Source organism: Nannospalax galili, unplaced genomic scaffold, assembly GCF_000622305.1.
Source record: "Nannospalax galili isolate Female #2095 unplaced genomic scaffold, S.galili_v1.0 scaffold529, whole genome shotgun sequence".
NCBI classification, from domain to species: Eukaryota; Metazoa; Chordata; class Mammalia; order Rodentia; family Spalacidae; genus Nannospalax; species Nannospalax galili.
The window spans coordinates 2,105,113-2,126,851 of NW_008360309.1; the positions used below are offsets into that span (position 1 = coordinate 2,105,113).

The following is a 21,739-nucleotide window of genomic DNA, read 5'->3' on the forward strand; positions in this document are numbered from 1 at the left end:
TGTGTGTGTGTGTGTGAGAGAGAGAGAGAGAGAGAGAGAGAGAGAGAGAGAGAGATCCTTGGAATGAAACCCAGGGCCTCACCTATGCTAGGTAAGCACCTAGCACTGAGATATATCCCCAGCAAATATGTTCGTTTACTTATTATGGCCCAGTGGTGGGGCTCAGGCCCTCACTGTGCCATGCAGGTGCCCCATCACTTTGGAGTCCTTAGCCACAGCCTGTCAGTCTTGCTCAGAATTACTGATATGTCTGTGTGCTGTCCAGTCCCTGAATATACCTCTGCCCTCAGGGTAGCAGGGCCTCCTTGCAGCAGACCACTAGGAGACAGCCCAGATGTCTTGACGCTGGTGCCTTCCATCCAAGCAGCCAGGGCCTCAGATCCCTGTCTTTGGTCAAACCCACTTTCTAGCTGGGTGTGGTGGCACATGCTTGTCATCCCAGCACTTGGGTGGCTAAGCTCTTGAGCTCAGGAGTTAGAGGCCAGCCTGAGCAACCTAGCCTAGTGCTGGCTCCCTGTCCGTTGTTCAGCTATAGCCCCAAGCAAGGAGACAGGTGTCCCTAGCTCTGGGGGGGGAGAAGCCACATGGCACAGCAGAAGCCCAACGGGCCCGGGCTGCTTGGATGGGGGCTGCGGGTAACTGAGGGATGGGGTGGCCGTGAGAGGGCAGGCCAGCCTGTCAGCCTAGAATAGCCATTCAAGAAGGACAGGGCCCTGAGCACCATGCCTAAAGCTGCTGGTGGCCCAGATGACTTGCACTGCCAGCGGTTGGTGGGTGTGGGAACAGAGGAGGACTGGGTCCTTCCAAGAAAAATGGGGTGCAGCAATGTTTCTGAAAGGTGGGCCAGGGATTGAAGGAGACCAGGCAGCAAGTACAGAGCTCTTGTGTGTGCTGTAACGTGGAGCAGAGAAATAGGGAGTGGGCCAAGGGAGGAACTGGGGTGCAGGTGGGAGGGGAGCAACAGGGAGTCTTCTTAGAGGTGAGGCAGGCTGGCACCCCAATGGGAGGGTTTCTGTACCCAGAACACAGGGTCCAGCAGGAAGGACAGCTGTGGGGTTCTCCCAGGTGGAGAGGGGAAGAACAGGCCCTGTGTGGTGCTGGGCCCCATGGAGGTGTCCTGAGGCCATGGCCACAGTCTGTCTGGGTTCACACTTGGCTGTCAGGAGGGCTGTGATTCAGCAGTCACCAAGGGACACCACGTGTCTGAGGGGTCCCACCCACAATGAGGGGCAGGAGTGGGATCAGGAGGAGGAAAGAGCATGGGTATGGACATACCAGAGAGGAATGGACTGTCATGTCCCACACAGGGACTTAACCACAGAGGAAATCAGTCAAGTACCCCAGCTTCCCCACTCCTGAGTCCTGGGGGCACATGTGACTTTCTTTTTTATAATATGTGTGTGTGTGTGTGTGTGTGTGTTTTGAGACAGGGTCTCCTTGTAGCCCCAGCTGTCCTGGAACTCACTATGTAACCCAGGCTGGCCTTGAACTCGCAAAGATCTGCCTGCCTCTGCCTCCCAAGTGCTGGGATTAAACAGGTGTGCCACCATGCCCGGCCTTTTTTTTTTTTTTAAATTACATTTGTGTGTGTATATGTGTGTCGCGGGGGGAGGGGTAGGCATGCCTGCCATGACATGTATGTGAAAGCCAGAAGACAACTTGTGGGAGTCAATTCTTCCTTCCACCATGTATATGGGTCCCAGGGATGGAACTCAGGTCATCAGACTTGGCAGCAGGTAACTTTACCCACCAAGCCATCCTGCTGGCTCATGGCTTTAACTTTCCTTTTTTTTTTTTTCCTTTTTTCTTTTTTGTCGTTTTGGAGACAGGGTCTCCCTGTAGCCCCAGCTGGCCTCAAACTCACCTGCCTCTGCCTCCCGAGTGCTGGGATTAAAGGCGGTGCCACCACTCCCTGCCTGGCCTTTCCTTTTCTTCGAATTTTCTTGACTCTCCATCCTGTAGAACTCTGCCTTCACTGTAGCCCTAGGACCTGCATACACTGTCTTTAAATGTTCCTATGTGTAGTAGGTGTGCTGTATGTGCTCAGGGGTGCTGAAGGAGCCACTCGAAGGAGAGTGAAGGAATGAGTTCTTGTCAATGAGTGAGGAAGACTGGGGCCCCTGCTTTGGGGTTACAGCTATGTACTGTGGGATCCTACCTACACCCTGCATCTTCATGATAGCAGTTCTGTGACAAACCCCTGTGTGTCCCCTGCAGGTGGAAGAGTGGTCCAGTCCCGATACCTGCAGTATGAGAAGAAAGTCAAAAAGGTAACGGAGATGAGCTGCTGAGGGAAGTCATAGGACCTGGCCCTCAGGACACACTAGGGGTCTTTGCTGGGTGCCTCTGTAGGGCTGGAGCTTCCTGCAGAAACTCAGGTTCCTGCTGTTAGTGGCACTCGCACTGACCCATCTCCGTGTCTGCGCCCGCAGCCCCAGCCCCTCTTGCACTTGTGGTCGCTCTTTAGTCAGATAAGTTCCTTCATTGATGCCCGAGGTAGCTCCTGAGTGACAGGCGCCAAGGCGCTGACAGGAGGCTGGACGTTCACTGGGCATGGCTACCTCTCGATCTGAGTGGGCATGGGAGAGTTCATCTCCAGAATGGTATGGAATGTTCAACTTCAGTGGCCTTCACTTCTGGAATTTTCTATGTGACATCAGCATGGGCTGATGGAGTTCTCCTGGGTGCTGAAGCAGTTCTTCCCAATGCCAACACCCACTCCTAGGGAGCATGTTGTGCTGTCAACCTCCAAGAACCCAGGATAGCACACCCACTGCATGTGGCCATCTCTGAGGGACACTCCTCCAGAGGCTGGGCGTTGTGCAGGTTCTTCAGGTGCTGGTTTGGTCACTTTATAGCACTGGGCACAGGCAAGGTTGTGCTGGTCCCTCCACTTCAATGAGTTAATTTCCTGCATCCCTCTGGAAGCTTCCCACAGCTCATAGTCCTTGCTTCCTAGGTATTGGTGCTGCCGTGCCAGCTGGGCTGCAACACCGCAGTGTATCCACAGGGTGATGTTTGGGAGGGCTGCCTGCTGGGTGGCAGGGGTCATCATCAGGTGGCGTCCTGGAATTGAGTGTAGCAGCCCCATGTCCTTGTTGTCATGGTAATGGTTACCACTTTATCAGGCTGTTGAACTTCCACAAGGATGGACCAGCGTGTGTGTTACTCCAACTCCTGGTTGGAAGGCACTTGGGTGGGTCCATTTCTGCCTGAGGGGTGACTGGCTCCTAGGTAACAGTTGAACTTCACTAGAAACTGCTCAGTACTTACCCCAATACCCATTTCACGCCCCCAGGCACAGTAGGGACGAAGCTTGGGGCTGGCACTTCTCAGTCCTAAGTGGGGTGAGCCTGGCTGAGCTTGAGTGGGTGGGTGGGTGTGGTGTGGTGTATATATGAGTGGGGGGGTGAGGGTGTAGTGAGTATGTGTGGTATGGTGAGGGTGTGTGATGTATATGGTTTATGAGTGGGTGTGGTGTGGGTGTGAGTATGGTGTGGACATGAGTATGGTTTGGGTGGGTCTGTGTGTGAGTGTATATGGTATGTGTATGTAGGGTATGTGTGTGAGGGTGGTGTGAGTTGTATTTGTGGTGGTATGTGTCTAGGAGTGGGTATGTGGTGGGAGGGTGTTGTGGATGTATAGAATGTGGTGGAGGGGTGTATGTGTGGTAGGAGTGTGTGATATGTAGCTGGTGGATTGCTGTGTGAGGGTGTGGTGGGTGTGGTGTATGAGTGTGGTGAGTGTGGGGGGATGTTGTATGTGTGAGTTGGAGGGTAGGGCCTAGGCCTTCCACACTCCAGGCTGGCTCCCACCAGCACCAAGCTGCAGGCTAGTGAGCACTGGGGTTTAACTGGGTTCTGTGACACAGAGTCTGGCTAGGCTTCACCTGTGAGCGTGGTGCCCTTGTTGTGGTGCACATCTTGTCGGGTTCCTCCCTGCAGGCTTTTGTGTGTTCCAGATGTCCATGAAAAGCACAGACCTCAAAGGAGGTGAGACACAGTTTACACAGAGCCAAATATGGTGTCTGTGGCCCAGGAACACAAATCCAGGTCACCCCAAATTCCATGTTACAGTGTGGTAACAGTTTGATGAAGTTTTTATAGTAGCAGAACAAAGAAAGTCATAATCAAGGAAACTTCAAATCCAACGGAAACGTTAAGTAGGGATTTCTGCCGCAGCCTCCGTGCTGTCAGATGACACTCAGCCTTTCGGCTGGAGGAAGCCAGGGTTTGTTACTCTGTTCCAAAAGGTAGGTTTGTTTTGTTCGCTTGTTTTGTATTTTTTGTTTTGAGATGGTTTCCCTGTAGCCCCAGCAGGCCTGGAACTCACTATGTAGACCAGGCTAGCCTTGAACTCGTAGAGATCCACCTGCCTCTGCCTCCCAAGTGCTGGGACTAAAGGCATGCTTTTTCTCTCTTAGTTACAGCGTATTAGTTCCAACACAGAAGTGGGCAGGGAGTGGCTATTTAGGAGGCTAAAGATGGCCCAAGGTAAATGGTGATTGGATTCTGGACCTGCATCATTCCGCCCACAGTCACTAAAGTTCTAGTCAGTAACTGGGCTCTGCAGAAGGTGGGGAGGCAGGTGTGACTCTTTGGGGGAACGTAGTTGACAGTTGTTTCTCACATCTCAATTAGCATTATTAATTGTACAAAATAATGAGTCTTGTGGTGATTTTTTTTATTTAGTGTGGGGCGGGAGGAGCCACAAACCACTAAGTACATGTTGAGGTCACAGGACAACTTAGAGGAGTCAGCTCTCGCCTACCACTGTGTGGGTTCTAGGAATGCCTAGAATTCAGGTGTACAAGCTGGAAAACTGAACTTTGGCCCTCACACATCTATGTAGGCTCTACCACTAAGCTATATTCCCAGCCATTCTTTTGTTCTGGGTTTTGTTCTTTTTTTTGTAGCATCGGCTGGCCCAGCCTCACAGTAACATTTTCATGCGTGCATACTAGGCCCTGTTACTCTCATGATGTTACTTCCTTCTATTAGGCGTGAGTCCTGTAACCCTGTGGTGTTAGAGTGCTCCAGGGATGGGGAGTCAGCTGTTCACACTGTGTGTGCTTATATGAGAGACTCCACTTGTGTTGGGTACTTGTGTGTGACCCTATGGTATGGGGTTTTTGGCTTAGTCTCACTCCATCTCTTCTTCCATGCTCAGCATCATGCAACTTCTGCAGCAACATGGCCTTACCGACTTTTCTAGCATACAACTGACATTAGTGGCAATAGCCTTGGTGAATTGGAGGACCTCTAGGATCTCTCTCTGACCAACAGCTCATACATGGCAACCCACCCCTGGTACTGTAGATTTTCTTAACATTTGTATGGTTTGGGAGCCTCTGTTTTTATCTTACCCAACCATGAAACTCCCAAGAATCTTACAGCTATAGTTGGCCTTTGTTTCTTGGTATCTTTCAAATGGGTTTCATATCTGTAAAAAACTCAAAGGTTAACATCATATATTAAATCAGTCATAGACAAGGTCTAGCACAGCATGGAAAGGTTTCATCCATTCATATTAATTGCTTTCTCCATAGATCTTTGTTAGGTACTATAGCATGGGTAAGAGGCATTAATTTGGTTAGTTCTTTACTATCTTTAGTTATCCCTTTGGAGTCATTCCGAATTCTGGGGATCTTACGTGGAGACTCTGTATTCTTTTGGTCTTTTTTCATTTTGGTCTCCCTGTAGCCCCAGCTGTCCTAGAACTCACTATGTAGACCAAGCTGGCCTTGAACTCACAGAGATCCTCCTGCCTTTACCTCCTGAGTGCTGGGATTAAAGGTGTGCACCACCACGCCCGGCTCTTTGTATTCTTTGATCCTTGATACACTTACAGGTGCTGGCTCCAATTGCCTGACCCTGCTAAGGAGGCAGGGGGTTTCTCTTGTCCCCGCTGCACTTGTTGGTTCCCTGAGTCAGGCAGGCCCTGATTCTGCCTCCTGACTGTAGCCATATCTGTTGTCTCTCTATTGACCATCCCTGGCTGCTGGGGGAGGCCCGGTAGAAAAAACTGTCTTCACTCATAGCATAGCCTTTTTCATTTTTTTATTTTTATTTTTTTTGTCTTTTTGAGACAGGGTCTCCCTGTAGCCCCAGCTGTCCTGGAACTCACTATGTAGACCAGGCTGGCCTTGAACTCACAGAGATCCGCCTGTCTCTGCCTCCCAAGTGCTGGGTTTAAAGGCGTGCACCCCCACACCTGGCCACAGCATAGCCTTTTCTAGGAGAGAAATGTACCTTATTTAATCTTTGAGGATCCTTAACCAACTGGGAAGGTTTTTATCCTCTGAATGTGTTTTTAAACTGCTCTAAGGGACAGCGTAGGCTGTTTTGGAGGCTGTCCTTGCAGTTTTCCACTGGCACGATGAGTGCAAGTCATGGAGCCAAGGCAGCTGGCCGTGTGAGTCCCAGTGTGAAAGCAGAACCAGCAAGACCAGCAGAGCTTGTTTGTTTCAGGCCCTCAAGGGCCTGCTAGGTCCATCCACAGTGGCCAACAACCAGGGCCATACAGACGGATGTCCAGAGTGATCCTCACATGTGGCAAACTTCTTCACTTTAGTCTGAATAAGCTTGGGGTTTTGTGTGAGGACTCCTTTCTGCCAGGAGTGGATTTTACTTTTCCTGGTCCAGCATGTCGGCCTCTTATTTCCTCCGCGGTTCCCCACCCTGTGACGGTGAATGAGAGTACTCTGGTCCTTCTTGGGGTTCCTTGCTTGTAGCTGTGCTAGCTGTCAGCATTATGTTGTTGGTTCTGCTGCTGCTGCTGCTGCTGCTTGCAACTTTGAAGATTCACACCAGGATAAAGAATTGATTTTTCTCAGTCTGGTGTGGTGGCACATGCCTTTAAACCCAGCACTCAGGAGGCAGAGGCAGGCGGATCTCTGTGAGTTCGAGGCCAGCCTGGTCTACATAGTGAGTTCCAGGCCAGCTGAGGCTACAAGGAGACCCTGTCTCAAAAAGACAAAAAAAAATTTTTTTTCCTCAAGTCTAAAGTAACACACAAAAAATTACACCAAGGTTGGCCGCCTGCCACCTCCATAGCAGAGAGAAATGACTCCGAGATGAGGGTTGAAGGCTGGGTGGCTCCCATGTCTGGTGCGTGCGACTGCCCTGATTCTGACAAAATCTGCTTGTTTTGTGTATATGAGATAGTTTCCTAAGTCCTGCATCTCCCTGACCTCAAAGTAACAGCAGCAAAGGGAAGGCGGCTGGTCCTCTGACTGTCTCGTGTTCCCATAACAGACTCCTGCAGCAGGCACCCTGAAAGCTGGTGGGAAGCCTCCGGAGGGAGAGAAGCCTGGAACACGGAGGAACAGAGGTTAGACTGGGGGTGGGGAAGGGGTCCAGGCATCTCTGGCCTTAAACCAGAGTGCTCACCTAACGCTTTGGGGCCTTTCAAGACCGAGGGTACTGATTCCTGACATTTTTGGGTGGACCCAGGGTTGCTCAGGTCCCTAAGATGTACAGGGCACCCCACAGCAAGGACCCATCAAGTCTAGAGGTCAGCAGTGCAGAAGTTGAGAATCTCATTTATTTTTAGTTTTATTACTTCTGGGCTATTTCAAATGCCACAGCATGCATGTGGAGGTCAGAGGACAACTTCGTGGAGTCGGTTCTCCTTCTACCTTTCTATGCGTTCCACAGTGCAAACTCAGGTCACCAGCTTTGTGCAGCAAGTGCCTTTACTCACTGAGCCATCCAGTGAGCATCCTCCTTTTGACACAGGCTCTCTTGTAGCTCTGGCTGGCCTCAAACTTACTATGTAGCAGACCCCTGACCCTCCTGAGTGCTGGGATGACAGTTGTGGTGTTTTGAATGAGAATGTCCCCCATGAGCTCCAAGTATTTGAGACTTTTGTTCCCAGTTGGTGCTGCTATTTTAGGAGGTCTTAGGAGGTATGGCTGTGCTGGATGAAGCATGTCACTGGGGCTGGACTTACAGATCTCCATCTGCACACTGCTTCCTGTACCTGCCTGAAGATGGGAGCACTTAGCTTCTGCTCCCGCTCCAGCCACCTCTGCTGCCACGCCTCCCCGCCAGGACAGACTCTTGCCCCTTTGAGACCCTAAGCTTAAACTCTTCCTTTTATAAGTTCCCTTGGTCATGGTGTTTTATCACAGCAACAGAAGAGTAACTAATACAACGGCCGTGCACAATAAACCGTTATCCAAAAAGGATCCGAGACTGTGCTGACGGCTGTCTGCCTGTACTCCGCCATGTCGTAGCAAACGCGTGTTCCTAAACCTCCTGTGCAGGTGACCAAAATCTGACTAATGTAAATACGGTAAAGTTACCACCTGCCCCTCCCTCCGATTATCACTTTCCGTAGATTTTTGTTTAGGGATTAACAATTTTGTGCTGGGGCACAGCTCAGTGACAGCCCCAGGTTCAGTTTCCAGTGCCACATAGAAAATATGCCAAGCTTTATTCTGTTTCCTGTTGCTATAGCAGAGTACCTGAGACTGGGTGAATGGCTTTTCTTTTTTCTTTTTTTGGTCTTTTTGAGACAGGGTCTCCCTGTAGTCCCAGCTGTCCTGGAACTCACTCTGTAGACCAGGCTGGCCTCGAACTCACACAGATCTGCCTGCCTCTGTCTCCTGAGTGCTGGGATTAAAGGTGTGTGTCACCACGCCCATGCTGAGTCACCTAAACTATAAGCATGTACCACTAGCCAGTTTACTTTTTAACTTTTTTTTGTCTTTTTGAGACAAGGTCTCCCATAGCCCCAGCTGTCCTGGAGCTCACTCTGTAGACCAGACTGGCCTTGAACTCACAGAGATCCTCTGCCTCTGCCTCCCAAGTGGTAATTTACTTTTTTTTGAAAAAGGTTTATGGGGCTGGAGAGATGGCTTAGCAGTTAAGAACACTGGTTGTTCTTGCAGAAGACCCAGGTTCAAATCCCCGCATCCACATGGCAGCTAATAACTGTCCATGACTCCAGGGGATCCAATGGCCTCTTCTGACCTCCGCGGGCATTGCATGACACGGGTGCACTTACCTACAAGCAGACAATACACACATGCACATAAAAATAATAAATAAAATTTTTTTTTTTTTGGTCTTTTTGAGACAGGGTCTCCCTGTAGCCCCAGCTGTCCTGGAACTCACTCTGTAGACCAGGCTGGGCCTTGAACTCACAGAGATCCACCTGCCTCTGCCTCCCAAGTGCTGGGATTAAAGGCGTACGCCACCACGCCCTGCCTGTAAATAAAATATTTTTTAAAAAGGTTTATTGGGACTGGCAAAATAGCTCAGTAATTAAGAGCACCCAGCTGGGCAGTTTACCCTACCCTAACCCCAGCTCCAAGGGATCTGATGCCTCTGCTAACACCTACACACATGTGCAGACACACACACGCGTAGCTAAAAATAAGTCTTTTTAAAGAGCTGGGGCTGGAGAGATGGCTCAGCGGTTAAGAACACTGGCTGTTCTTGCAGAAGACCCGGGTTGGAATCCCAGCACCCACATGGCAGCTAACAACTGTCCGTAACTCCAATCCCAAGGGATCCGACAGCCTCTTCTGACCTCCACGGTCGTTGCACGACATGGATGCACTTACCTACATGCAGGCAATACATGCATACACATAAAATAAAAAATAATTTTTTTAAGTTTAATAAAATAAGAGAGCTTGCCAATGAGATGACCCAACAGGTAAAGGCACTTGGGTAAAACCAGACCTGATAACCTAAATTCAGTCTCCGGAACCAACAGGGTGGAGGAACAAAAGCAACTCACGCATGTTGTCTTCTCACCTACACGTGTGTGCATGCACACAAAGAACACAAATCAGTCTGTTCTTTTAGAGAGGGCACCCAGTTCTGGAAGTGCAGGTTCAGGAGCATGGTTCCGGCACGTGGCTGGCTGTAAATGGACCCTGGTGGAAGAACAGAGGAACCTACCTGCCCTCTCACAGGCCAGCGAGCTTCCCTGGCCAGTTCAGCCTTCTTTCCTCCCGGGAAGAAACCAGGTCTTTGGGACAAGTGCTGCCTTACAAAAAAGGTGCCTGCCTGCTCTGGCGACTGCACTAAGCTTGGTTCTTCTCTGGGCAGAAGACAGCAGCGGGATGGCAAAGGGGAACCTGCAGTCCACCATGCTGGAAGGGCCTGGCACGGCCCTGCCCGAACTGGAGCTCTCTGCCATCAGTGGTAAGCATTCCTTTCACCCCAACTCTCACAGCAGGGCTTGTAACAGTAAAGATGGTCCCCAGCTCACGGTGGTTCTGTGGTGAGTTCCTAGCTTACTGAAAACCAGGCCTAAAGTTCTGAATTGGGGGTCTATTCCCAGCTGGCACTGTGTGATCTTGTCATTTCCCATGAGGCCGGGCAGCAGCAGCAAGTGCAGATCCCTGGCAGCCCCATAACCCTAAGAGGACTTGAGGATGGCCTGCCCTCTGCAGTGAACTGGGCTGCTGGGCCAGTAGTATCCATTTTCCACTTAGGCCATCTTCAGTTTGTGACAGGCTTTTCATGAGTTTGAGAGGCACCTGTTATATGTTTTTTACAGGTATGGGGACACATCTGCAGCCCCAACTATGGCAGGAGGCCAGCGTTTGTTTTGTTTTGTTTTGATACAGGGTCTCCCTATAGCCCCACCTTGGCCTGGAATTCACTATATAAGCCAGACTGGTCTCAATCTCAGACATCTGCCATCTGCCTGCCCCCCCCCCCGACTCCCAAAGTGCTGGAGTTAAAGGGGTTCACCGCCACGCACAGCTAAAAACAGTCATTTTTTAATGAAATGGTCTTGTTCATTTTAGATAAAAGTATGGTCAAGAAGACTCCCCACGTGGACAGGATGATGCCCAAGAAAGCAGCGGCCTTCAAGGCCCCTCGGAAGAAGAGCCCGGTGAGTGGGAGTTAGGGGCCAGAGGGCATGAGCGGCCCTCCAGGATGGAAGCGGGCCAGGGTACCCTGGTCCTTCTTCAAGGCTGTTTGCCCAGACACAGACATGGGCAAACTCACATAAGTCACAGGGAGAGAGGGACTGTGGCTTGGGCTGCATAGGCACTGGCTTCCTCTATAGCTTGGCAAACTGTTCTCTGAACCTGTAAACTTGTGGAGGTTCAAGTTCTGCTCTCACTGCATAAGAGGCAGGTAGACTGCAGGTCACTAGGAACTGAACTGTTGGGCTACCCCAGGACCTGCAAGAGGCCATGGACATGATGGAGTCACAGACACTGCTTCTGACCCTGCTGACCGTAAAGGTGAGTGTGGCGGGCCGTGGACTGCAGGGCCTTGGTGAACCCCAGCATGTTCCCTTGGCATGAGCCTGTGTCACCTCTGTAGATGGAGAACAACCTGGTCCATCTGGAAGCAAAGGCAGAGAAGGACCTGCAGATCCTGTGCCGGGAGAGGGAGCGGCTGCAGGCACAGGTGCTGCAGCTGAGACGCCAGCTGCTGCTCTCCCAGAAGCAACAGGAGCTGAATGTGGCTCTTGACACCCAGGTAGGCAATGAGGCCCAGGAGGGGGCACTGCAAACCCTGCCAGCTTTGCCTGGGCTCCCTTTGCTGGCATGGGCCGGTACATGGGGACCTGGCCTTTCCTTACACTCAAGCCCTGGGTGCCTGCAGGTCCACCTGGAGGGTCAAGGGGCTGGACAGAGCATGTTGAGCACAGTGTCCCATCCAGGGAAGGACAAAGGACCCTGGGAACCCAGGAAGGGCTGGCTGGGCCAGGACCCAGACCCCAAGTACCTGTAAGGCTCAGACACTGCAGTCTATCTTCAGGGCCACTCTCTTGCCCTCCTTTTAACTTTGTGACCTCTCTAGAGCCTTTCTTCACATCCCCCCCAACACACACTGGAGGTAGAATGTCAGATAATAATTTAGGGGAGGGGCGAGAGAGACTCTGTGATAAAGCACTGGATGCTCTTGCAGAGGACCCAGGTTCCATTCTCAGCCCCTACATGGTAGCTAAGAACCATCCATAACTCCAGATCCAGGGAATCCAGTGCCCCCTTGGTCCCTCGAGCATTGCACACATGTGGTGCACTTGCATACATGAAGGTGAAGTACTCATAAAATACATATAAATAAATAAATAAGGGACATGCTAGGTGTAGTAGCACACACCTTTTACTCTTAGCACCCAGGAGGCAGAGGCAGGTCAGTCTCTGAGTTCAAGGCCAGCCAGGGGCCCTATGTCAAAATCATAACTTAAGGGACACAGTCGAGCCCCCACACCAGCATAGTCCTGGGGTCCCTTGCTGCCAGGCCCTTGGGCTGAGGACATAGGCTCCATGCTTGCAATGCGTGTACACAGATGGTGTAGCTCAGAGAGGACCCAGAATATGGGGATGGGGCAGCCTCATGGATGGCCTGTAACAGCTCCATAGCCAAGGGCCCAGCATTCCCAGGTCTACCAGGGCCCCTGTCAAGAGCCCAGGCGTGGAGTGCACTGGACACTGGACAAGGTTCATGGTGAAGGTCATGGGTTGCCTTGCTGCTTCCTGAGCTGCAACAGAAGAGCCTGCCATGCTTCAGACATTACTGGGAAGCAGGCCGTGTCTACTGTGGCAAACCCAAGGATCCCAGGACCCTGGAGATGCCATACCTACATGTCAGCCTGGCACATGAGGCAAACCCAAGAGCCTGAGCTGACAGCAGGCAGGGCCCCAGGTTCCATCCCAGTACCCTCACCTGCTCTGGCCTGTGTGACTACAGGATCCTGTCTCACTGCCCTCTCCCACCTGCAGATAGAGATGCTGAGCCCCTTTGAGGCCGTGGCAGAACAATTCAGAGAGCAGTACAAGAAGCTGGCCACAGCACTGGATACCACGCGGCATGAGCTGCCCACCCGTGCAATTCACCTGCAGGGAAGTGGGGAGGAGCTCCTAGGTAGGAACGGCTGTGTGGCATGGGGGGGGGTCAAGGTCGCCAAGGACCCAGGCTCTCGCCGGCTAGAGTCAACCCAGCCCACTGGGACACTTGGAAACCTGAGTGGCAGCATGCAGTTTGGGATTCGCTGGAACAGATGTTGTCACAGTCTGCACAAGTAGGCTTTTAGGATGGGGTTTGTGTGTTCCTGAGGCATCCCACTCACCTTGGGATCCATTCCATAACCCCTAAGAACACAGAAGCCACAGGCACTCAAGTCCTTCTAGAGACCTGGTTCTTGGGAGGCCAAGGCAGGAGAGCCATGAAGCCAGGAGTTCAAGGTCAGCTAGGGCTACACATGGAAACTTTTTTTTTTTTTTAATATTTTTGTTATTTTTATTTTATGTGTATGAGTGTATTGCCTGCATGTATGTGAGTGCACCTGTGTTGTGCAGTGCTGTGGAGGTCAGAAGGGGGCTTCGGATTCCCCTGGAATTGGAGTTGAGGATGGTTTGTAGCCACCATGTGGGTGCTGGGAATCCAACCCAGGTCCTCTGCAAGAGCAGTCAGTGCTCTTAACTGCTGAGCCATCTCTCCAGCCCCTACACATGGAAACTCTTACTGAAAAAAAAAAAAAAAAGACAAGGTGGCTCGCCCCTGTGATCTCAGCAGAAGGATAGCTATGTGCTCAAGGCCAGCCTACACTAGTATTGACAGAACCATCACCTGTCCTCTGCAGACTACACAGTGCAGACCCTGCATGTGGCCTCCACACCAGACTGCTCAGGATCAGGACAGGAGCCAGGCTGTGTGCAGCACAGACACAATGGGGTTTCTGGTTTGGGGTTTTCTTTTAGTGTTTTTGGACCATGCTTGATGACATGTGCACTATGGGCCTGTGGCTGTGACACTTGGGGCTATCAGAGAGAGCAGTGTTACCTCCTGTCCCATGGGGGACTTGTCATCCAAAGTGTATGCCCATGCACACACACACACATGCATATGATCATACATGTATACACATATACATACACACATATATACACACATACAGCACTCCTGGGCTCCTTCATCCTCCCGAGTGGTGGGGACCACAGGCTCCTGCCAACACACATGGCTACAGTGGCTTTGGAAAGCTTTCCCTGGTCTGGCCATAGGATGCCAGGCATAGGCCTCAGTAACATGGCACAGCCTCTGACACCAAAGTGGTTTCTGCAGAGGACTCTGAAGGGGCAACCAGCTCTCCCCAGCCATCACTTCCTACACACCCCAGCAGCTGTCATGCAGGCTGTCCAAGTTCATTTCCTGCACCGTGGTAAATCCAGGGGCCAGTACTGGCATCGGGTGGGCCTTCTTGCCTGTCGGCTCACAGTGGAAGGGCACAGGAGAGCAGACAGGAAGCTGGCAGCCTGGAGCCTTGTTTTCCTTGTGTGTTTCATGTCGTGGGATGAACATAGCTTCACACAGGCCACACCTGCCATTGAGCTACACCTAGCCCTTCAGTCCCTCAGTCCAGAGTGCTGGACCATTGGGCACCCTCCTGGCTGATGACTCTCACAGGCCCCTCAACACCTCCACATTGAGGGTTTGCTTTCTTTTTTTTTCGTCTTTTTGAGACAGGGTCTCCCTGTAGCCCCAGCTGTCCTGGAACTCACTATGTAGACCAGCCTGGCCTCGAACTCACAGAGATCCACCTGCCTCTGCCTTCTAAGTGCCACCACGTCCAGCTTGGGAGTTTGCTTTCTAACACGCCAGCACAGGCTGGTGACAAGCCAGGTCTCTGCTGAGCCACCTCCCTCCATCCTGATCTTTTGCTCTGAAGTTGGTCAGGCCTGCACCAGGCAAGAAGCATAGCCACTCCAAAGTACATTTGTCTGTTGTTTTGGGCACCCAAGTACCCCTAACAACCACTGTCCCCACAGATGCTCTGCAGCCAGCCCTGAGGACCACCTTCCAGCTGCTAGGGGAGCTGGGTGTTGATACCACGGATGCCAGCACACAGGCACTGTGCCTGCTGGGGGAGCTCAAGGACGCCATTGTCAAGAAGGACCTGGAGCTTCGCAGGTGCCACAGTCCCCCCACTCCCTGCCTCCTTCCCTCGTTCTTAATCTTGGGGTTGCTGAGGATGGAATCTGGGCCTCATGCTCACCAGGCAAATGTGTCCCCACTGAGCTGCAGCCCAGTCCAGCAGGTACTTAGGTGAAAGGCTCAGCCAGTGCTGCCAAGTAGGTATCCTATGACAGTCAGCAGTCACTGTCCGGGACCCTATAGCACCATCCCCTCTCACAGCCTGCTTCTAGTTCTGAGATACTGGGGCACAGGACGCAAGTGGAGTCCTAGGTTCTCATACCAGGCCAGAAGTCTTCTGATCAGGTCCCAGCAGAACAGGAACAGGGACAGCAGAGACCTGAGGCTGCTCAGGGTTGGTTCTTAGGTTTGTTTTTGAGATGAAGTCTCATGGTGTAACCCAGTCTGGCCTTGCACATGCAGCAACCTTCCTGCCTCACCTTGCACAGTGCTGGGATGACACACATGCACTACCATGCCCAGCTTTTGATCTGTTTGTTTTGGTTTTGAGACAGGGTCTCCCTGTGTAGCCCTGGCTGGCCTTGAACTCATAGAGACCCACCTGCCTTTGCCTCCTGAGGGCTGGAATCAAAGATGTGTGTCACCACACCTGGCTTATTTTTATTTACTTCTTTATTGGGGGAGGGGGCATGGTGCTCCTGTGGAGGTCAGAGGGCAACTTGCAGGAATTGGCTCTCTCCTCCCACCATGTGGGTCCCAGGGATTGAACCTTGGTCATCGGGCTTTGCATCAGGCTCTTTTGCCCACTGAGCCATCTCACCAGCCCCTCAAAAAGAGTCTTGCTCTCTCTCCTTCCTAAGGCTAAGTGTACTTAAGCTGAAGTAGCTTGGAAGACCTGCCGTGAAGCAGCTGTCCTCTGCCTGCTGACCTCACAGGGCTCATCAGGGGTTGTCAGTGCTCACAGACCTCACAGATGGGGCATCTGAGCTGTATGCTTGGGGATGGTGGGGCTTTGACCCTCTCATGCCTGTGCCACCACTATCTGGCCAGCAACTGACACAGTCCAAATGCTCGCTGAATGCTGTTGTCCCTGCATGTTACAAAGTCCCTGTGTCTAGGATTCACCAGCCACAGGTTGAAGGAGTTGTGGGCACACCAGTATCCGCTTTCTCTTCATTGTACAGAACAGTCTGACAGGGTACCCATGCCAGCGTCTGTCCCACAGCAGGCATGCTCCGTCTCTGCAGACCCCAAGAGAGCCATAGAAGGGACCTGAACATCCATGGGTCTTAGAATCCACAGAGGGTTCTGGAACTATTTGGTCCTTGCAGACAGAGCCTCCACACACTGAGGGTGTGGTCTGGCCTGCTGCCTGCATTATCCTTGGAAGGGCTTGTGATGGGAGCTCGGCAGATAAGATGTTCAACACGGGGAATGTGGGAACACCTGGTGTCCTGGGGATTCCAGAGGCTGAGGCAGAATGGAAGAGCCAAGACCTCAGCAGTGTAGGGAGACCCCGCTCTGTCGTTTAAAAATGCTTAGCCATGCTGGGTATGGTGGTGCACCTTTAATCCTAGACCTTGGGAGGTAGAGGCAGGTAGACCTCTGTGAAATTGTGGCCAGCCTGGTCTACATAGTGACTTTCAGGTGGGCTGGGATTAAGAAGACACTGAACCCGCCACCCCCCCACCAAAAAAAATAGCCATAGTGGGCACACAGCTTTGATCCCAGCACTCAGGAGGCAGAGGCGGAACTCTGAGTTCAAGGCCAGCCTGTGTATGTAGTCAGTTCCAGGCCAGCTGGGGCTTCATGGAGACCCTGACTAGAATCCAAAACACACACAAAAAAAACCTTCCTCACTGGGCCGGATGACATAGGCCTGTCATCCTGGCTACTCAGGAGGATGAGTAGTTCAGGGCTGTCCAGGGTACTTAGTGAAACCCCACTGAAAAGGCAAGAGCTGGGAGTGGCCAGAGTTCAGCACTGGAGTTCCGGCCTACCACCCAGGAAGCACACACACCTACCACATGTACACACAGCTTAGCCTCTACTTCCCACCAAGGACAATAAATTTTAAAGGCTCCATCAGAGCCCTGTCCACAGACAAAGTTCCTTCACTCTCTTCTATACACAGGAGCGTCAGCCAGGTGCTGGAACTTTCTGCGGAGGTGAGTAAAGAAGCAGCCTTGATGAACCAGGAAGTGTGGGAGGAAGCCCAGGGTGCCGAGGCCTGCAGCCAGTGGTATTTCAGTCCCGACACTGTGGACGCGTCAGCACAGCTGAGGAGCAGCATCTCATCCCAGGACAGCAAGCCAGGTGCCTGTGACCACTGTGCAGGCCCATGCCCTCCTGGGGGCCTTCCAGAGTAGTGACAGGAGAGCCTGTGAGCACCCAATCAGGACTGGTGCCGTGACTCTGACACTGAAGGTTGTGTGCCCTTCATCAGTTCTGGGGGATGGTTGTGCTCTTTTTCACTATTTAAAAAGACTTTTGCATTAAAGCCTTTTCCATTTTTCTCTTTTTTTTTGGTTATTTTTATTTTACTATATGAGTGTATTGCCTACATGTGTGTAAGTGCACCCATGTCGTGCAATACCTGAGGAGGTCAGAAGAAGGCATCGGATCCCCTGGAACTAGAATTGCAGACGGTTGTTAGCTGCCATGTGGGTGTAAGAATCGAACCCGGGTCCTCTGCAACAGCAATCAGTGCTCTTAACCACTGGGGCAGGGCTTTGGTTCCCTGGGCTCAGTAGACCTAGTGCCACATCCAGAGTGCAGGTCAGATAGACTCACACTGGAGATGTGCCAGACCTGGGCATGCTTAAGCATGCACAGCAGCCCTTGGCCACATGTGCTTACCACATGCCTTCTACACACAGGCTGAACTGCATGTGAGCCCAGTTTTTCATTTAAATTTATTTTTATTTTACATGCGTGTTTTATCTGCATTTATGTATCTGCACTCCTGTGTGCAATGCCCACAGTAGTTAGAAGAGAGCATCTGACCTGCAACTGGAGTTTAGGTCAGCTGCCAGGTGAGTGCTGGGAACTGAACCTAGGTCTCTCTCCAGCCCCCATGTTCTTTATCTTTGCACAGTTTTACAGTATGGGACTTCTCACTTGTGACATCACCAGCACTTGCTCAGTGTGGAGAGTTTCAGGTTTTCCAATTAGGGATGCCCTGCTGTGGGACTCACCTTCAGCAGTGTTTGCTGTTCTGTGATCCCTGCTGGGTGGGTCTGATGACTTGTGTCAGCCCCCATATGGAAAGTGTCAGTCCTGTGACCAGGAAACAGTCCACCCACCCCAGTCATCTCTGGTCCTCAATGCCATTTCTGATTACAAGTAGTTCCTCAGTTACAGTGGGTCAGCACAGGAAGTTTCAACTTCATGATGGCACCAGTGTGCATTTAGGAGGGACTGCCCTGAAACCCGCACTCCCCAGGGGCAGCAGTGGGGCAACCCTGAGGCGCTGCAATGGTGCCTGGAGTCAGTACGCTTGGGGCCTGGTGATGGGCTTAGGGACCCGGAAGAGGAACTCGAGCAGCACTGCAGGGAGCTAGCTGGTCCGTTCACTTGTGCTGCCCAGGGCCATCACATGCTAAGCCCATTCTCCCTGCCTCAGCCTCAGCCTCAGCCTGGCCTAGGCCCACCTCCTGGACTCCCTGTGGTCACAGCATTCTCTCCTAGGGCACCTACAGGCCGAGGAGGTGAGTCCTCTTCACAGAAGACTTGCTCCGTTGTACTTTTCAAAGTTCCATTTCCTCATGCTGGTTTGCTCAGCTGACTGTGACCACCAAGGCCACATGGCAGGTGGCAGTTGTTGACAATCAGTTCTGGAGGAGGTCCAAGACCAAGTACCAGGGTCTCTGGGCCCCTTCCTTTTTGAGACAGGCTCTCATACGTGAGATGTTCTCAACTTGCTGTGTAGCTGAGGATGACCCTGAATTCCTGGTCCTCCTGCCTCCACCTCCCAAGTGCTGTCTACCATGCCCAGTGTATGAAGTGCTGGGGATTGATCCCAGAGCTTCGTGCATGCTAGGCAAGCACTCTGCCAGCTGGGCCTCAGCCTCAGCCTCCTGTTTATTCCTACATTTGTGTGTGGAGATCAGAGGACAACTTGGCAGTAGCCAGTTCTCTCCTTCCATTCCCCTCTCCCCCGTTCTGTTTCCTGTTCCTGTGTGTCTGCCCATCCTGCTGCTGCTGGGTATCACACTGCTGTAAACAGCACACCATCTGGGCTCTTCAGGGCCCAGTGACGGCATACCCCAATCCCACCATTGAACAATCAAGTCTGCCAGCCACTGTCCATATCTGCTGGTGTGCCGGCGCCCGGCTGCCTCCTTCCCCCTCCTGTACCTGTCAGCTTTTGGCAGCTGCTATACAAAGCAGAGGCTGGTTTTGGTTCTGGAGGTACAAGGTGCACACAGCATAGCCCAAGCCATGGCAGCCCTCCTGCCAGGTTGCCCTGGGAACAAGGAGTGTCCCTAACTGTCTCCCTCTCATAAACCTGACAGCTGTCAGGGGGCGGGGGCTGGAGAGTGGCTCAGCGGTTAAGAGAACCAGATGCTTTTGCAGAAGACCCAGTTCCCAGCACCCACATCAGGCACCTAACAGTCATTTGTACCTCCAGCTCCAGGGCATCCCACACCCTCTTCTGGCCTCTAGGCACTGCACTCAGACACAGCTATGTGTACATAATTTAAAAATAAAAATAGGATCAGGGATTATGGTGTAGGCCCTTAGTCTCAGCACTCAGGAGACGGAGGCAGGCAGATGTCTGTAAATTTCAGATCAGCCAGGACTACATAGTAAGACAGAAAAATTAAAGTTTGCTGAGGTTGGAGAGATTGGCTTGGCAGTTAAGAGCACTGGCTGCTTTTGCAGAGGACCCAGGTTTGAGTCCCAGCACCCACATGGTAGCTAACAACTATCCATGGCTCCACTTCCAGGGGATCTGACAACCTCCTATGCTTCTGCAAGCATTGCATGGCATGGGTACACTTATATATGTGCAGACAATACACTTACACACATAACATGAATATTTAAAAGATTGCTGAAGTAGGCTGGAGAGATGGCTCAGCGGTTAAGAGCACTGACTGCTTTTGCAGAGGACCTGAGTTCAAGTCCCAGCACCCACATGGCAGCTACGAACTGTCCTTAACTCCAGGTCCAGAGGACTCCAAAGCCCTCTTCTGATCTCTGTGGCATTGCACTACACGGGTGCACTCACATACATGCAGGCAACACACTCATACACATAAAATAATTTTTTTGGTTTTTTTGAGACAGGGTCTCCCTGTAGCCCCAGCTGTCCTGGAACTCACTATGTAGATCAGGCTGGTCTTGAACTCACAGAGATCTGCCTGCCTCTGCCTCCCGAGTGCTGGGATTAAAGGTGTGCGCCACTGCCCGGCTAATAATAAATTTTTAAAAATTAGAAATAAAAAAAGATTGCTGAAGCCCAGTTTCCATATCTGGGTGTTTTACACAATCGTGGCTCAGTTGTGGTGTTTCAAGTGGAACCTGCGTTTGGGATGGGCAAGTGAGCAGGTTGCACAGTCAGTCCCTGCGTGGGTAACCTGAGAATTGGAAGGAATGGTTAGAAATGCATCTGAAGCAACACATCCCACCCTTAATGAAACCACCTGCCATGGGAACATTCTGGAATCCAACATCCTCCAGCCTGGGACCTGCAGAGCCCTGGAGCCACGTCACAGCAAGCCTGCTGGGCCTAGTGTCCCCAGCCTACATGGCTGTACTTTTGTGCATGGGCACAGGTCTGTATGTGCATGTGCAGGCATGGGGGCGGGGTGCACTGTGTGAGGGGGAGGTCAACCCTGGTTGTCTTCATCAGGCACCTCCACCTTTTGTCTGAGTGTCACACGGGGCTGAGTGGTCACAGCCCCAGGATCTGCCCACTCCCTCCCAGTCTGCAGTGTGGGGAAACAAGCACACACCTTACCTGGGTTCTGGGGATCAAACTCAGGTCCTCATGCTCGCATGGCAAGTGTTTTACTGGCTGAGCCAACTACCCAGCCTAGAGCTTCCTTGTGAGGCTGGATATATGGCCTTGGGGTGGGAGTCATAAAGAAGTTGGGGGTGGGGCCACTACATGTTATCTGAGCCAGTTCTCCATCACTGTGACAAAATACTGGAAACATCAGCTTAAAGGAAGAATGCTTAACTCTGCCCCCGATGCTCCAGAGGTTTCAGTCCCTTGGCCCTGTCACCTTTCCATCAGTGACGAGGCAGCATCGTGGTGGGAGCCAGGAAAAAGAGACAGTGGGGTCCCCACATCCTGTTCAAGTACACACCCCAATGATCCAAATTCTTCCCTTCAGCTGGGGACCACATCTTTAATACATGAGTCTTTGTGGGGACATTGAAGATCCGGACTAGAGGCTGGTAAGATGGCTTAGTGGGTAAAGGAGCTTGCTGCCAAGTCTGACCATCTGAGTTCAATCCCAGGGACTCACATGGTAGAAGGAGAGAACTGACTCCTGGTTATCTTCTAACCCACTATTTTAAAAAACCGAAACAGGCTGGGCATAGTGGCACACGCTTTTGATCCCAGCACTTGGGAGGCAGAAGTAGGCAGATCTCTTGAGTTCAAGGCCAGCCTGGTCTACATAGTGAGTTCCATCCAGGTCAGCTGGGGTGCAGGGAGAAAAAAGACACCCCCCCCCGAAAAAAAACCAGAAACTGGACTAGAGGGATAGCTCAGCAGTTTAGAGCACAAGCTGCTCTCACAGAGGATCAGAGTTTGGTTCCCAGCATTATGTTGTATGACTGAAAACTGCCTTTAACTCCAGCTTGAGGGAACCTGACGCCCTCCTCTGGCTTCTGCAGACACTGCAGTCATACACATGCAC

General features: G+C 51.9%; 1 protein-coding gene across 2 annotated transcripts in view; it reads left to right on the forward strand.

The window, feature by feature from the left end:
* Window positions 1–17,382, forward strand: part of Haus8 (HAUS augmin like complex subunit 8) — a 25,888-nt gene extending 8,506 nt beyond the window's left edge. For both annotated transcript variants that reach the window (XM_029559411.1, XM_008824641.3), the window contains exons 3-11: window positions 2,218–2,270; window positions 7,257–7,332; window positions 10,068–10,163; window positions 10,775–10,863; window positions 11,156–11,221; window positions 11,304–11,462; window positions 12,713–12,854; window positions 14,756–14,897; window positions 16,996–17,382. In XM_029559411.1, coding sequence (XP_029415271.1) covers window positions 10,082–10,163; window positions 10,775–10,863; window positions 11,156–11,221; window positions 11,304–11,462; window positions 12,713–12,854; window positions 14,756–14,897; window positions 16,996–17,230 — 915 coding nt within the window. In that variant the 5' untranslated portion in view covers window positions 2,218–2,270; window positions 7,257–7,332; window positions 10,068–10,081 and the 3' untranslated portion in view covers window positions 17,231–17,382. The remainder of the gene's footprint in view (window positions 1–2,217; window positions 2,271–7,256; window positions 7,333–10,067; window positions 10,164–10,774; window positions 10,864–11,155; window positions 11,222–11,303; window positions 11,463–12,712; window positions 12,855–14,755; window positions 14,898–16,995) is intronic.
* The last annotated feature ends 4,357 nt before the right edge of the window (window positions 17,383–21,739 follow it).